Source organism: Girardinichthys multiradiatus, chromosome 20 (genome assembly GCF_021462225.1).
Source record: "Girardinichthys multiradiatus isolate DD_20200921_A chromosome 20, DD_fGirMul_XY1, whole genome shotgun sequence".
NCBI lineage: Eukaryota > Metazoa > Chordata > Actinopteri > Cyprinodontiformes > Goodeidae > Girardinichthys > Girardinichthys multiradiatus.
Window position 1 is genome coordinate 25,895,879 of NC_061812.1, and position 15,188 is coordinate 25,911,066.

Below are 15,188 nucleotides of genomic sequence, written 5' to 3' on the forward strand. Positions count from 1 at the left end.
CCGAGGGCGGCGGGGCCGTATGAGTATTTCCCACAAAATATAATCTGTTTACCGTCCGTGGGTTTTCGCTCATACAAAGTATTTTTCTTACTCGTTTTTATATTAAATGTTTTTACTTGTGATAAAAGGAGGGACTGTTGGATGGGTGTGAGGACTTGTTATCACTCATGTAAAAACCTTGGGTTGCAAGGCACCTGCACTATGCCTTCCTCCCTGTGTGTGTGAGATCATTGTTATCTCTGTGTGAACCAGCCTCCTTTCCGTCTCACACACATACACCCTGTCTGAACTGTCTGTTGAACTGTGTATATAAATAAAGAGATAGGGTGTCAAAACTTTGTAGTTTCACTGCAAAGTGGGCTACCCTTGTCACAAGTAACTATGACTGTATCGTTCTTACCTCTGAGTTGACTAAATAATACCTAACAGTGAGAGTACAGTGCCCTGTGATGCTCCTGTCCAACTGGCCAGACAACCTTTTTGTCTTACAAACTCTGGTCTCTTTGTCAGGTAGACATTGATTCAGACAATTGTCTACATTTGTAGGCTTCAACACAAGGCCTTCCAGAGTTTCTAACACAATAAATAGGCTGGATTGTGTTAACTGGTCAGTCAACACAAAGAGCAGAGTTGATTTCAATATATAACGCAAATCTTTGCTGTGAGGTCAACAAACTGCCACTTTTACCTGGTATATCAGTTTTTATTTCTGTGGCCAGTAGTGCGATTCCCTTTATAATGTGTGGTTTTCCTCAGACCTCTTTGCTCAAGCTTTATGCAGGTCAAAATCAAAGTGAGCAGCTTCATCATTATGGCTGCTGCTCATCATCAGGGAGTTACAACTTAAATCAATGTTTTTATTTCTCTTTGGTTTATCTGCACCAACACAGCTAAATTTAACAGAGGAAGAAGTCAAACAGAGTACATTGTATGAAGATACCACACATTAATAAAAGAAACAAAGAAATGTTACATTCTGCAATATTATATATGAATTTTTTTTATTAAATGTGTCTAAATAAGGATGTTGCACACCAATAATTTCATTTTCCTATTAAGGTTTACAATTAGAACACTGACATTCAGAATTTCAATGATCAAATTAAAACAAATGCAACAAATATAAAGAAGGAACTTACACAAAAGGAACTTACATAATAAGATGTCAAACACCATGCATGCTGCCATCATGAAGACATAGACTTAAATTATATGTATCTCTTCGGAGGAGATATTGAACATCTGACTGCAAAAAGGCGGTTGCTTCATGCTACTCGGTACTTGCAGGGAAACCACATGAAACATACAGAAAATAAAATGTTATAGTTAAGCTTGAAGCAAGGGAAGAGGCAGAAATCATAAATAGTGGTTCCTCACAGAGACAGCAAAAACAGTCTCTGCATAACCAAAAGCTTATCTTTGTCTCTGCTACTCACACTTACACAAAAGAGATTCACAGAGCAGCCACTCAGTGCTCACCTTGAGGGAAAATGTTGTTGCACCTCTTTTCTGCATAAAAAATATCCAAAGCTTGCCTCTGAAAAGCACAATGTACATCTTTTATTCATCCCCAAATAGAGCACCATTAAATTATGTCAGGTTGAGCGGTGCTCACTTCCGGGTTAACATGTGAAAAAAGCATTTGTTCGGGGTCACACTTGCCATTTTGGTCAGGTAAACAACTCTACTACGCAGCAGCGGGCCTCAAAGCTGATGTCATCAAAGCTAATTAAAGCCAAGGAAACAAACTTTTAGGCACCAGTTCCAGATGTAGTTTACGAGACTATGGTGAGGAGGGTTTTCTTTTCCTCCACATTGGCCATTCCTGGAAGAGCTTGAAATCTTTCTTATATAAGAACATCAGAATATTCATATCCCTGTTGAAGACCGTTAGACGCACCCAGGCGCAGGGGAAACCCACAGAGGGTTTGTTCCAAGGAGATGAGTTTCCTCCTTGTTTTTCAGTCAACTGCAATGGTTCCTCATGTTTTTCCCGTTTTGGACGGATGAGAGGTTTACCATTTTTGAGTTGATCGCGTGAAACTCTGGGTCCCCCCCATCTTTTCTTCAGACCCATGAACAATCCTCAAGCCGGTGAGGAGAATAAATTGAGCATCATGAGCATCAGAGTTCATCACTGCTTTCAGGCCTCTGGGGCTGACACCATCTAGACCTGCAGCCTTGGGGTGTGTGACAAAGAAATTATATAGGTTAAATAAAGGTGGAAAACACAATACTAATATACAGGGGTTGGACAATGAAACTGAAACACCTGTCATTTTAGTGTGGGAGGTTTCATGGCTAAATTGGACCAGCCTGGTAGCCAGTCTTCATTGATTGCACATTGCACCAGTAAGAGCAGAGTGTGAAGGTTCAATTAGCAGGGTAAGAGCACAGTTTTGCTCAAAATATTGAAATGCAAACAACATTATGGGTGACATACCAGAGTTCAAAAGAGGACAAATTGTTGGTGCACGTCTTGCTGGCGCATCTGTGACCAAGACAGCAAGTCTTTGTGATGTATCAAGAGCCACGGTATCCACTAACATGAGGCAACAAACCAAACAGCCTGTAGCACAAAAGAAAAGAACCCAAAATAAATTACTCAAGGTTTTCTTGGTGAGTAGGCAATTAGCTAACATAGAACCAAAACAGTCAAAACTCACACAAAAGAGATCAAACCCTAGGTTTGATACCTATTTAACAAGTCTAGCTAATAACAAGCCAGCCAGCTCTAACCAAGTCGCCAGGGAAAACAGACAGGTTAAACAGTAACCAATAGCTTAACCACAACCAACAAATACCACCATTAGCAAAGCTTCACAAGTACACCAGGCGAGCTGCTCAGATTAAATCACAGCCGCGCTTTGCTGACAGGTGTAGAGAGTTTATATAGGCTGATGATTGGCAGTGCATTTGCAGAAGCAGACGATAAACAGTCCACAGGATATCCCGGCAACGTGCAGCAGGAGGAATACTGAGCGGCCAGTAAGATCCGCCTCCACCAGCAACCAGCGAAGAAGAACACAAAAGGGGGAATCCCATCAGGAGGGAGTCCCGCGCAGCCAAGCTGCCGGAAACGAAGGAGCAGGGTTTCCTCCTCTTCAGCGGAGCACATCAGCAGCCTTTACACAAGGTTATAAAAACAAAACCCCCCTACGACCACTGGTCGTAACAACGGCAGAATTAAATGTGCACCTCAACTCTCCTGTTTCCACCAGAACTGTCCGTCTGGACTACCAAACCATTCTTGAGGACCATGTGCATCCAATGGTTCAAACATTGTATCCTGAAGGTGGTGCCGTGGATCAGGATGACAATGCACCAATACACACAGCAAGACTGGTGAAAGATTGGTTTGATGAACATGAAAGTGAAGTTGAACATCTTCCATGGCCTGCACAGTCACCAGATCTAAATATTATTGAGCCACTTTGGGGACTTTTGGAGGAGCGAGCCAGGAAACGTTTTCCTCCACCAGTATCACGTAGTGACCTGGCCACTATCCTGCAAGAAGAATGGCTTAAAATCCCTCTGACCACTGTGCAGGACTTGTATATGTCATTCCTAAGACCAATTGATGCTGTTTTGGCCGCAAAAGGAGGCCCTACACCATACTAATAAATTATTGTGGTCTAAAACCAGGTGTTTCAGTTTCATTGTCCAACCCCTGTATATTTCAATTTTACCTGTGACCTTTAACCACTTTTGTGCAAATTACCATTTTCTGAAGTTCAGCATAAAGTTTAAATCAAACTTTGACTGTTAAAGTCAGCTTAGTTTGCATATAGTACTGTTTAATAGGTAAAATATTACACATCTTATCAGCAAAGTGAAATTCCACTTTAGGGAGTGCAAAAAAGAAAACACAGAAGAATTTAACACAAAGCATAAATGTTTTGCACCACTTTCAGGGAGAAAGTTCTCCAGTGTTCCCTTTATAGAGATCTATATGCAGAGGCAGTTCTCAGATAAATGTGACCCTGGGCGTTCTGCTGTCCCCCCTAAATATTGAAATGTAAGAAATATTTGAGATCCTGGGGTTGAAAGAAATGGATTGCAGTGAAAAAAAAAGAAAGCAACCTAGTCTCCATATCTTCAGCAGGAAGGAGCAGACACCTACTCAACACAAGGGGTGCCAATTCAAAATCAACTGCACAAGCAATAAAGCAATTTAAAACTTGTTCAGATCCAGACTCAAACCTCACCTGTTCAAGAAAACATACTCTCTATAAATGCTTCTCCATATTTATTCTGTGTATATTTGAATTTATGATGTTATATTGTTCTGTTATACAGTATCCTTTGGTGATTTTAAATGTCCCTATAAATAAAATGCATTATTATTATTATAATTATTAGTATTATTGGATAAACTGCCCCTGCCTATATGTACAAACATCATTTAAATTCTTTTTTATAGAGAATTGTTATTTTCTTAGGTCAAAAATACGCAAAATATTAAAAGAGGTGTATACAGGTCCTTCTCAAAATATTAGCATATTGTGATAAAGTTCATTATTTTCCATAATGTCATGATGAAAATTTAACATTCATATATTTTAGATTCCCCCTCCTTGAACCGTCACCTTAACGTGGTGGAGGGGTTTGAGTGCTCAAATGATCCTAGAGGCTATGTTGTCTGGGGCCTAAATGCCCCTGGTAGGGTCTCCCATGGCAAACAGGTTCTAGGTGATGGGTCAGACAAAGAATGGTTCAAGAACCCCTCATGAAGAACACAATATCGAGGCACGTGACGTCGCCCTGTACGGCGGAGTCCCACCCTGGAGCCAGGCCTGGGGTCGGGACTCGTCGGAGGGCGCCTGGTGGCCGGGTTGCTCCTCGCGGGACCCGGCCGGGCCAAGCCCGAACGAGAGACGCGAGGCCATCCCCCAGTGGGCCCACCACCTGCAGGGGGAACCGTGAGGGACCGGTGCAAAGAGGATTGGGTGGCGGACGAAGGTGGAGACCTCAACGGCCCGATCCCCGGATGCTTAGGCTGGATCTAGGGACGTGGAATGTCACCTCGCTGGGGGGGAAGGAGCCTGAGCTTGTGCAGGAGGTCGAGAGATATCGACTAGAAATAGTCGGGCTCGCCTCCACGCACAGCGTGGGCTCTGGAACCCATCTCCTTGAGAGGGGTTGGACTCTCTTCTACTCTGGAGTGGCCCACGGGGAGAGGCGGCGGGCTGGTGTGGGTTTGCTTGTTGCCCCCCAGCTCAGCCGTCTCGTGTTGGGGTTTACCCCAGTGGATGAGAGGGTTGTATCCCTGCGCCTTCGGGTTGGGGAGAGGTCTCTGACTATCATTTCAGCCTACGGGCCGAGTGGTAGTGCAGAGTACCCTGCCTTCTTGGCGTCCCTGTCGGGGGTGCTGGATAGTGCCCCTCCCGGGGACTCCATTATTCTGCTGGGGGACTTCAACGCCCACGTGGGGAACGACAGTGACACCTGGAGAGGCGTGATCGGGAGGAATGGCCTCCCCGATCTGAATCCGAGTGGTGTTTTGTTATTGGACTTCTGTGCTAGTCACGGATTGTCCATAACGAACACCATGTTCAAACATAAGGGTGTCCATCAGTGCACTTGGCACCAGGACACCCTAGGCAGGAGGTCGATGATCGACTTTGTTGTCGTATCATCAGACCTTCGGCCGCATGTTTTGGACACTCGGGTGAAGAGAGGGGCTGAGCTGTCCACTGATCATCACCTGGTGGTAAGTTGGATCCGCTGGAGGAGGAGAAAGCCGGACAGACTCGGCAGGCCCAAGCGCATAGTGAGGGTCTGCTGGGAACGCCTGGCGGAGCCCTCGGCCAGGGATGTATTCAACTCCCACCTCCGGGAGAGCTTCGACCAGATCCCGGGGGATGTTGGAGACATAGAGTCCGAGTGGACCATGTTCTCTGCATCTATTGTCGATGCTGCTGCCCATACCTGCGGCCGTAAGGTCTGCGGTGCCTGTCGTGGCGGCAATCCCAGAACCCGGTGGTGGACACCGGCAGTAAGGGATGCTGTTAAGTTGAAGAAGGAGTCCTATCGGCTGTGGTTGGCTTGTGGGACTCCTGAGGCGGCTGACGGGTACCGTGAGGCCAAGCGTGCTGCGGCCCGGGCTGTGGCAGAGGCAAAAACTCGGGCCTGGGAAGAGTTCGGTGAGGCCATGGAGAAGGACTACCGGTTGGCCTCGAAGCGATTCTGGCAAACCGTCCGGCGCCTCAGGAGGGGGAAGCAGTGCTTTGCCAACACTGTTTATAGTGGGGGCGGGAGACTGCTGACCTCGACTGAGGACATTATCGGGCGGTGGAAGGAGTACTTCGAGGATCTCCTCAATCCTGCCATCACGCATTCCGTGGTGGAAACAGAGGCTGGGGACTCGGGGTTGGATTCTTTCATCACCCAGGCTGAAGTCACCGAGGTGGTTAAAAAGCTCCGCGGTGGCAAGGCTTCGGGGGTGGATGAGATCCGCCCTGAGTACCTCAAGTGTCTGGATGTTGTAGGGCTGTCATGGTTGACACGCCTCTTCAACATTGCGTGGCGGTCGGGGACAGTGCCTCTGGACTGGCAGACTGGGGTGGTGGTCCCCCTTTATAAGAAGGGGGACCGGAGGGTGTGTTCCAACTACAGGGGGATCACACTCCTCAGCCTCCCTGGTAAGGCCTACGCCAGGGTATTGGAGAGGAGAGTCCGACCGATAGTCGAACCTCGGCTTCAGGAGGAACAGTGTGGTTTTCGTCCCAGCCGTGGAACACTGGACCAGCTCTATACCCTCTACAGGGTGCTCGAGGGTTCATGGGAGTTTGCCCAACCGGTTCACATGTGTTTTGTGGACCTGGAGAAGGCATTCGACTGTGTCCCTCGTGATGCCCTGTGGGGGGTGCTCCAGGAGTATGGAATCGGGGGCCCTTTATTAGGGGCCATCCGGTCCCTGTACGAGCGGAGCAGGAGTTTGGTCCGCATTGCCGGCACTAAGTCGGACCTGTTCCCAGTGCATGTTGGACTCCGGCAGGGCTGCCCTTTGTCGCCGGTCCTGTTCATAACTTTTATGGACAGGATTTCTAGACGCAGCCAAGGGCCGGAGGGGGTCTGGTTTGGGGACCAGTGGATTTCGTCTCTTCTTTTTGCGGATGACGTGGTCCTGCTGGCCCCCTCTAGCCAAGACCTACAGCATGCGCTGTGGCGGTTCGCAGCCGAGTGTGAAGCGGCTGGGATGAGGATCAGCTCCTCCAAGTCCGAGGCCATGGTACTCGACCGGAAAAGGGTGGCTTGTCCTCTTCAGGTTGGAGGGGAGTTCCTGCCTCAAGTGGAGGAGTTTAAGTATCTCGGGGTCTTGTTCACGAGTGAGGGAAGAATGGAGCGGGAGATCGACAGACGGAACGGTGCAGCTGCCACAGTAATGGGGGCGCTGTGCCGGTCCATTGTGGTGAAGAGAGAGCTGAGCCGAAAAGCAAAGCTCTCAATTTACTGGTCGGTCTACGTTCCTACCCTCACCTATGGCCATGAACTTTGGGTCATGACCGAAAGAACGAGATCACGGATACAAGCGGCTGAAATGAGCTTCCTCCGTAGGGTGGCCGGGCACTCCCTTAGAGATAGGGTGAGGAGCTCGGCCATCCGGGAGGAGCTAGGAGTAGAGCCGCTGCTCCTCCACATTGAGAGGAGCCAGTTGAGGTGGCTCGGGCATCTATACCGGATGCCTCCTGGACGCCTTCCTCGGGAGGTGTTCCAGGCACGTCCCACCGGGAGGAGGCCCAGGGTACGGCCCAGGACACGCTGGAGGGACTATGTCTCTCGGCTGGCCTGGGAACGCCTTGGGCTCTCCCTGGAGGAGCTGGAGGAGGTGTCTGGAGAGAGGGACGTCTGGGCGTCTCTGCTGAGTCTGCTGCCCCCGCGACCCGGTCCTGGATAAGCGGAAGACGACGAACGAACGAGCGATATTTTAGATTCATTGCACACTAACTGAAATATTTCAGGTCTTTTATTGTCTTAATACGGATGATTTTGGCATACAGCTCATGAAAACCCAAAATTCCTATCTCACAGAATTAGCATATTTCATCCGACCAATAAAAGAAAAGTGTTTTTAATACAAAAAACGTCAACCTTCAAATAATCATGTACAGTTATGCACTCAATACTTGGTCGGGAATCCTTTGGCAGAAATGACTGCTTCAATGCGGCGTGGCATGGAGGCAATCAGCCTGTGGCACTGCTGAGGTCTTATGGAGGCCCAGGATGCTTCGATAGCGGCCTTTAGCTCATCCAGAGTGTTGGGTCTTGAGTCTCTCAACGTTCTCTTCACAATATCCCACAGATTCTCTATGGGGTTCAGGTCAGGAGAGTTGGCAGGCCAATTGAGCACAGTGATACCATGGTCAGTAAACCATTTACCAGTGGTTTTGGCACTGTGAGCAGGTACCAGGTCGTGCTGAAAAATGAAATCTTTATCTCCATAAAGCTTTTCAGCAGATGGAAGCATGAAGTGCTCCAAAATCTCCTGATAGCTAGCTGCATTGACCCTGCCCTTGATAAAACACAGTGGACCAACACCAGCAGCTGACACGGCACCCCAGACCATCACTGACTGTGGGTACTTGACACTGGACTTCTGGCATTTTGGCATTTCCTTCTCTCCAGTCTTCCTCCAGACTCTGGCACCTTGATTTCCGAATGACATGCAGAATTTGCTTTCATCCGATAAAAGTACTTTGGACCACTGAGCAACAGTCCAGTGCTGCTTCTCTGTAGCCCAGGTCAGGCGCTTCTGCCGCTGTTTCTGGTTCAAAAGTGGCTTGACCTGGGGAATGCGGCACCTGTAGCCCATTTCCTGCACACGCCTGTGCACGGTGGCTCTGGATGTTTCTACTCCAGACTCAGTCCACTGCTTCCGCAGGTCCCCCAAGGTCTGGAATCGGCCCTTCTCCACAATCTTCCTCAGGGTCCGGTCACCTCTTCTCATTGTATAGCGTTTTCTGCCACACTTTTTCCTTCCCACAGACTTCCCACTGAGGTGCCTTGATACAGCACTCTGGGAACAGCCTATTTGTTCAGAAATGTTTTTCTGTGTCTTACCCTCTTGCTTGAGGGTGTCAATAGTGGCCTTCTGGACAGCAGTCAGGTCGGCAGTCTTACCCATAATTGGGGTTTTGAGTGATGAACCAGGCTGGGAGTTTTAAAGGCCTCAGGAATCTTTTGCAGGTGTTTAGAGTTAACTCGTTGATTCAGATGATTAGGTTCATAGCTCGTTTAGAGACCCTTTTAATGATATGCTAATTTTGTGAGATAGGAATTTTGGGTTTTCATGAACTGTATGCCAAAATCATCCGTATTAAGACAATAAAAGACCTGAAATATTTCAGTTAGTGTGCAATGAATCTAAAATATATGAATGTTAAATTTACATCATTACATTATGGAAAATAATTAACTTTATCACAATATGCTAATATTTTGAGAAGGACCTGTATTGGTGAGACATGGCCCTTAAGCTCACTCCAAACAGCTAAGCACCAGACTGTTGAAGTCACCTCAGTGAACATTTGGGTCACTAATGTTGGAAAATATTTAAAATACTTAATAGGGTCTGCATTGCTATGTTCAAGTTAGGTTTAATAATGTGTGAAATAAAATGTATTGTGTAACTTAGTGGCTTGCTCAAAACAGGCCTCTCTGTGTTTGTGTGTGTCTGACTTGGCTGTGGTCTGCCCTGCAACTGTGAAGATATTTCTGTACATGTCTGCAGAATAACAGGAAAGTTGTGAAGGTCCAAAAGTAGAATAGCAGGAATGTTGTGAAGGTCGAACAGACAGCTGAATGCCAGGTGTAAGAGTTCAACTGACACTCGCTAAAAATATGTGTTTTTTCTTTGTAATTGTACTTGTAGTTGAATGAATGCAGTTTTTCTGTCTGGAAACCTAACAGGTGTCAACAACGACAGATAACTGATTGCTGTTTTGATGCATGATAGAGAAGTATTGGAGTGAGTGAATTTTAACTGAATAAAGATGGACGGACAGTTTTATAGGGAGACGGATGACTCAGGGTCGGGTGCAGAGGCACCGGTTTGGAAAACGTTTAAGGAACAGGTGTATGTTGTAAGACAGCTGGTGCAGCAGACCCAGGAGGAAAAACAAGCTAGAAGAGAATAAGCAGAAACACTCCTTATTTGGACATGAAGATATTGTTGCTGGGGAGACATTTACAGACAGGATGATTGTGTATGTGTACTGCATAGCAGCGAGGGGTATATAAAGGTATTGTGGCCCCTCCAAAGGAGACAACACACAGACGTTTCCAGGTACCCTGTAAGTGTGGTGTCTCCTCTCTGAATTCAGATTGGTTTTAATAAACTTGTGGAAACGTGCAACTGATCTCTGACTGAGGATTGTCCTTTGGGGTGCCAAATAAAAAGAGTCGATGAGAGGTGAGGAGTAATGTAAGAGTTAACGGACGGCCAGTAAAGTTTTCCTACCTCAACACTAACTATTTTTATCTTTGTAAACCTCTTTGAGAACTTAGCAGTGTTCCTTCTCTGCTTCTCCTGCCAGGTGATCAGACTGAACAGGTACATCTAAGGTCTTCCACATCTGCTTGATCATTTAAGTTATTGGTTAATTATTATTTAATAATTATCTTTATTTATTCAAAATTAATTACGGTATTTACATGTCTATTTAACTTTCAGTTGCCCACTGTTGAACAAAGCTTTTGTTCCTTTTGGATTCAATCACATTCCAGAGGAGACAAATAGGGAATTAATTCTTCCATTTTGTTGGACATCTCTTAATAAAGAAAAATCAATTAAATTAATAAGAATAAGCAACATGAAATTATTAGTCTGCAACATCCTTATTTAGACAAATTTAGATAAAAATATTTATAAAGTTTTAAACTTCTTTTGCAGAAGGTAAATTTTATTTTTTTAATTTAATGAATATGTGTGGTATCGTCATAAAATACACTGTTTGACTACTTCAAAATGTTTCAACCTCTGTTAAGTTTAACTATTTATGTGCAGATAAAATCGAAGGGAAATAATCACAACTAAAAACGTTGATTTAAGTCGTAACTCCCTGATGATGAGCAACAGCCAGAATGATAAAGTTGAAAAATGTGAATTTCAATTCAGTTTTATTTATATACTGCCAATTCACAACACATGTTGTCTCAAGGCATTTCACAACAGTCAGGTACATACATTCTAATTAATCCTAATCATTGAACAGTGCAGTTGGAGTTAGTTATTTATTCAAATTGGATAAAAAGTTTTTCTAAGGAAACCCAGCAGATTGCATCCAGTCAGAGATTTGCAGCATTCACTCCTCCTGGATGAGCATGTAGAAACAGTGGACAGTCACTGGCGTTGACTTTGACTTTGCAGCAATCCCTCATACTGAGCATGCATGTAGCGACAGTAGCGAGGAAAAACTCCCTTTTAACAGGAAGAAACCTCCAGCAGAACCAGGCTCAGTGTGAGCGGCCATCTGCCACGACCGACCGGGGGTTTGAGAGAACAGAGCAGAGACACAAAAAGAACAAAGAAGCACTGATCCAGGAGTACTTTCTATGGAAAGGAAAAGTAAATGTTAATGGATGTAGCTCCTTTAGTTGTTTCACCTAGAAAGAAAGAACAGATAATCTCTGAGCCAGTTTTCAAGGTTAGAGTCTGAAAGAGAGCACATAGAGTTAGTCACAGTAAAAGCTCAGTCAATTTCCATGTCTAGGAGAGTGAAAGGGTTAAACACTAAAAAACAGGGCTATGTGGATCATCGGTAGAGGGTGAGCATTAAGTTGTTGCCAGCAGAAGCTTGGACGATGCCCCTCTCCAGAAAGGTGTCACAGGTAGACACAGAGTCAGGCCAGGTGTATCTTCTAGGAAGAGAAAAGAAAGAACAAGGTTAAAAGCTGAAATAACAGCAAATAATGCAAAATTGGAGAGTAGTGTGAGAATGTAGCAAAGAGGGTGAAAGTGGTCATTATGTCCTCCAGCAGCCTAAGCCTATAGCAGCATAACTACACAGATAGTTTCAGTTCAGCTTATTTACAACAATATCATCTCAAGGCACCCCAAAAAGGGTCCCACTGATGGTCATTGTTATACTAAAAACCACAAGGATTGGGATACCTCCCTCTGTCAGACTGAATATAACCATTGGAAAAGAGAAGGGGTCATACAGGTAGCAGAAATGGAGGGTGTGTTTGCACCTCAACCATAACTGAGCCGGTTTAGGCTAAACCTGACTCCCCCTTACTCCAACCAACAGGGAGGGAGGAAGGCTCCCTCCCTGATCACCTAAGCCACTCTAACTATAAGCTTTATCAAAAAGGAAAGTTTTAAGCCTAGCTTTAAAAGTAGACAGGGTGTCTGCCTCACGGACTAAAACCGGGACCTGGTTCTACAGGAGAGGAGCCTGATAACTAAAGGATCTGCCTCTCATTCTACTTCTAGAGACTCTAGGAACCACCAGTAAACCTGCAGTCTGAGAACAAAGTGCTCTGTTAGGAACATATGAAACCATCAGATCTCTGATGTATGATGGAGCTAAATCATTAAGGGCTTTATATGTGAGGAGGAGAATTTTAAATTCTATTCTGGATTTAACAGGGAGCCAATGAAGGGAAGCTAAAATAGGAGAAATATGATCTCTCTTTTTAATTTTCATCAAAACTATTGCTGCAGCATTTTGAATCAGCTGAAGGCTTTTAACTGCATTTTGTGGACATCCTGATAGTAAAGAATTACAATAGTCCAGCCTTGAAGTAACAAATGCATGGACAATGTGAATTTCTACAAACAACACAAACTTTCCATCTCACTTTGACCTGCATTAAGCTTGAGAAAAGCATTCTGAGGAAAACCACACATTATAAATGGAATTGCACTACTGGCCACAGAAATAAAAACTGATATACCAGGTAAAGGTGGTGGTTTATTGACCCCACAGCAAAGATCTATGTTCTATATTTAAATCAACTCTGCTCTTTGTGTTGGCTGACTCAGAATATGTACTGTTCTTTGTTTTTAATAACTTTTTTTCTTAAATGCATTTGATAAAATTATCTTTTTGTTGTTTTTCATGTATATCCCTTCAACATGCACAAACGACTGTACCTCAGCAAACCTGTCTGTGAAACTCCTGAAGTTCACAGATGACACCATCGTTATTGGGCTGATCAAGCACAGTAACGAGTCTGCATACAGACTGGAGGCAGATTGACTGGTCCACTGGTGTGGTCAGAACCCCTTGGAGATTACCCTGTTTAAGGATGTGGAGATGATGGTGAACTTTTGGAGAATACTCCCTCACCCCCTTCAACAATACTATGTCTACTGTGGATAACCTCCAGTTCCTAGGAACCACCCTTTCGCAGGGCCTGAGCTGGTCCTCACGCGTTATTCAGTCTGACTTATGTTTGTCCATCACTGTGTGATTTAGCTCACAAAGTAAAAGACGACCAAACTGCAATGAACAATCAGTTCTGCAGAGCAGACACCTCATATGTCTGCGCACACATACTGGACAACTGTAAACAAGACTGTGTCAATGAGGAACAAACGGAGCACAATTCAATGACAGTCTGCAGAGTCCAGTTTATAAAGTTTTTATAAATTGCTTTAGAAAATAAAAACAATAAACTTGTTAAAAAATTATGTGTTGTTTAAAAATACTGATATCGAACCACAACAGTCTTTTATGGTCAGCCAGATATAGGACCCCAGAATGTAGACCAGAAAGCAGCATGACGGTAAGTGTAAAATGATTTAATTAACAAAAAACTCACTCATAGAAGACGCAGGAACAAAACAATAAACGGGCAGGCAAGACAGGCATGGCATGATCAAAAAACAAGACTTGAGCATGAAAAATGAAAGGATGTTTCGACTAACTGAACAAGGTGTGTTTAAATGGAGCATGGTAAAGGTGGAACACAAAACTGATTAACATGGTGCAGGTGAACCGAATAAACTTAATTGACAGAACAAAACGTGACTGGAGCAAAACATGGCATGAACAGAACGCAAATCCAAGGAAACAAACTAATAGAAATATAACTAGAAAAACATGAAACGAAAGCATTACCAGATCCAAAAACTTAACTTGACCGCACATGAACTAGAAGACAAAAACTAAAGCGTGACTAGGAAAATAATAAACAGAGACATGATTAAAGACTGGAGCAGTGAAAAACATACGGAAAAAAACCAGAAACCAGAAACCAAAAACCAAACAACCCCAAATCATAACACAGTCAAGTTACTGTCACACAAATGATACCCTAAAATTTATTTATTTTCCTACGGATGAATGTGTAAAATAAGATGTTTTTACTCTGCTGGTATTAACATCCAAATCTTTAACATTTAACATGGCTGGTTACTCAAAAGCCTTTTACAGAATAAGACCACAGCACTTAATATGTGACACCGTGCAAGGTGCCATGCAGTATAACGAATCTTCAGGCTATTTGGTTCCTTCTCCATGTAACAATCTGAGTTTCAGTTCATCTGGATGAGGCTGTACACCCCATCGTCCTTAATTGAGGAAGGAGGTAAATCAGAGATGGTGCAGTACACGTGGTAGACATCAGACTGGAAAATAAAAACAGCAGCAGTGAGAACTTTTTAAATTTATAACATTGATACACCTGCAGAGCTCAAGAACATAATTTCTGGTGATAATTGCCCCATACATTATCAGCTTGTGGCTTTTCAGTGGGAGATTTCACATAACCTGAAAAAGAAGATACAGCTATCAGCATCAGGTTTTACAGTTTACTGTCTGTGTAACAAATAAACCATGAACACTGAAAAAATTGTGATTTCTGCAAATGCAAAACAGTAAAATTTATTTCTATTGACTTCAATGTCATCTGTTGCATGAATGCAATATGTTTTTTTTTCTAAATATCACAAGACAATAAAATAATAATCCCCTATTAGGGGTATCTGTTTTAAAAGCCACCACACCACTGAAACCTTTTCAATTAATATATGTAGACATACTTTGAACAATAAATCTGAGATAAATTCATATTTAGGATAACATTTTCTTGTTGATGTATTATCAGATTGACTTCAAGTGTGTAAAACTAAGGAAAGTCACCTGCAGGACAGTCAGCAGCAGCTGCAGACGTGATGACGCTGTAGGCTCCATGGTCATTATCTGCTGGTAACTTGAAACAAGAGGAAAAGGTGA

The 15,188-nt window shown here is 44.2% G+C and overlaps 1 protein-coding gene and 1 long non-coding RNA gene across 4 annotated transcripts in view; both read right to left on the bottom strand.

The window, feature by feature from the left end:
* Positions 1-984: 984 nt before the first annotated feature.
* Positions 985-2,976, bottom strand: LOC124857242. Its single transcript, XR_007035550.1, has 3 exons — positions 2,667-2,976; positions 2,444-2,569; positions 985-2,180 (listed from the first exon to the last, which is right to left on the bottom strand). It is a non-coding gene; the product is annotated as an uncharacterized LOC124857242 (long non-coding RNA).
* Positions 2,977-14,133: 11,157 nt separating this feature from the next.
* LOC124856471 overlaps positions 14,134-15,188 on the bottom strand; it is a 28,008-nt gene continuing 26,953 nt past the window's right edge. For all 3 annotated transcript variants that reach the window (XM_047346893.1, XM_047346894.1, XM_047346892.1), the window contains 3 exons: positions 15,096-15,165; positions 14,683-14,723; positions 14,134-14,581 (listed from right to left, as the gene is read on the bottom strand). In XM_047346893.1, coding sequence (XP_047202849.1) covers positions 14,489-14,581; positions 14,683-14,723; positions 15,096-15,165 — 204 coding nt within the window. In that variant the 3' untranslated portion in view covers positions 14,134-14,488. The remainder of the gene's footprint in view (positions 14,582-14,682; positions 14,724-15,095; positions 15,166-15,188) is intronic.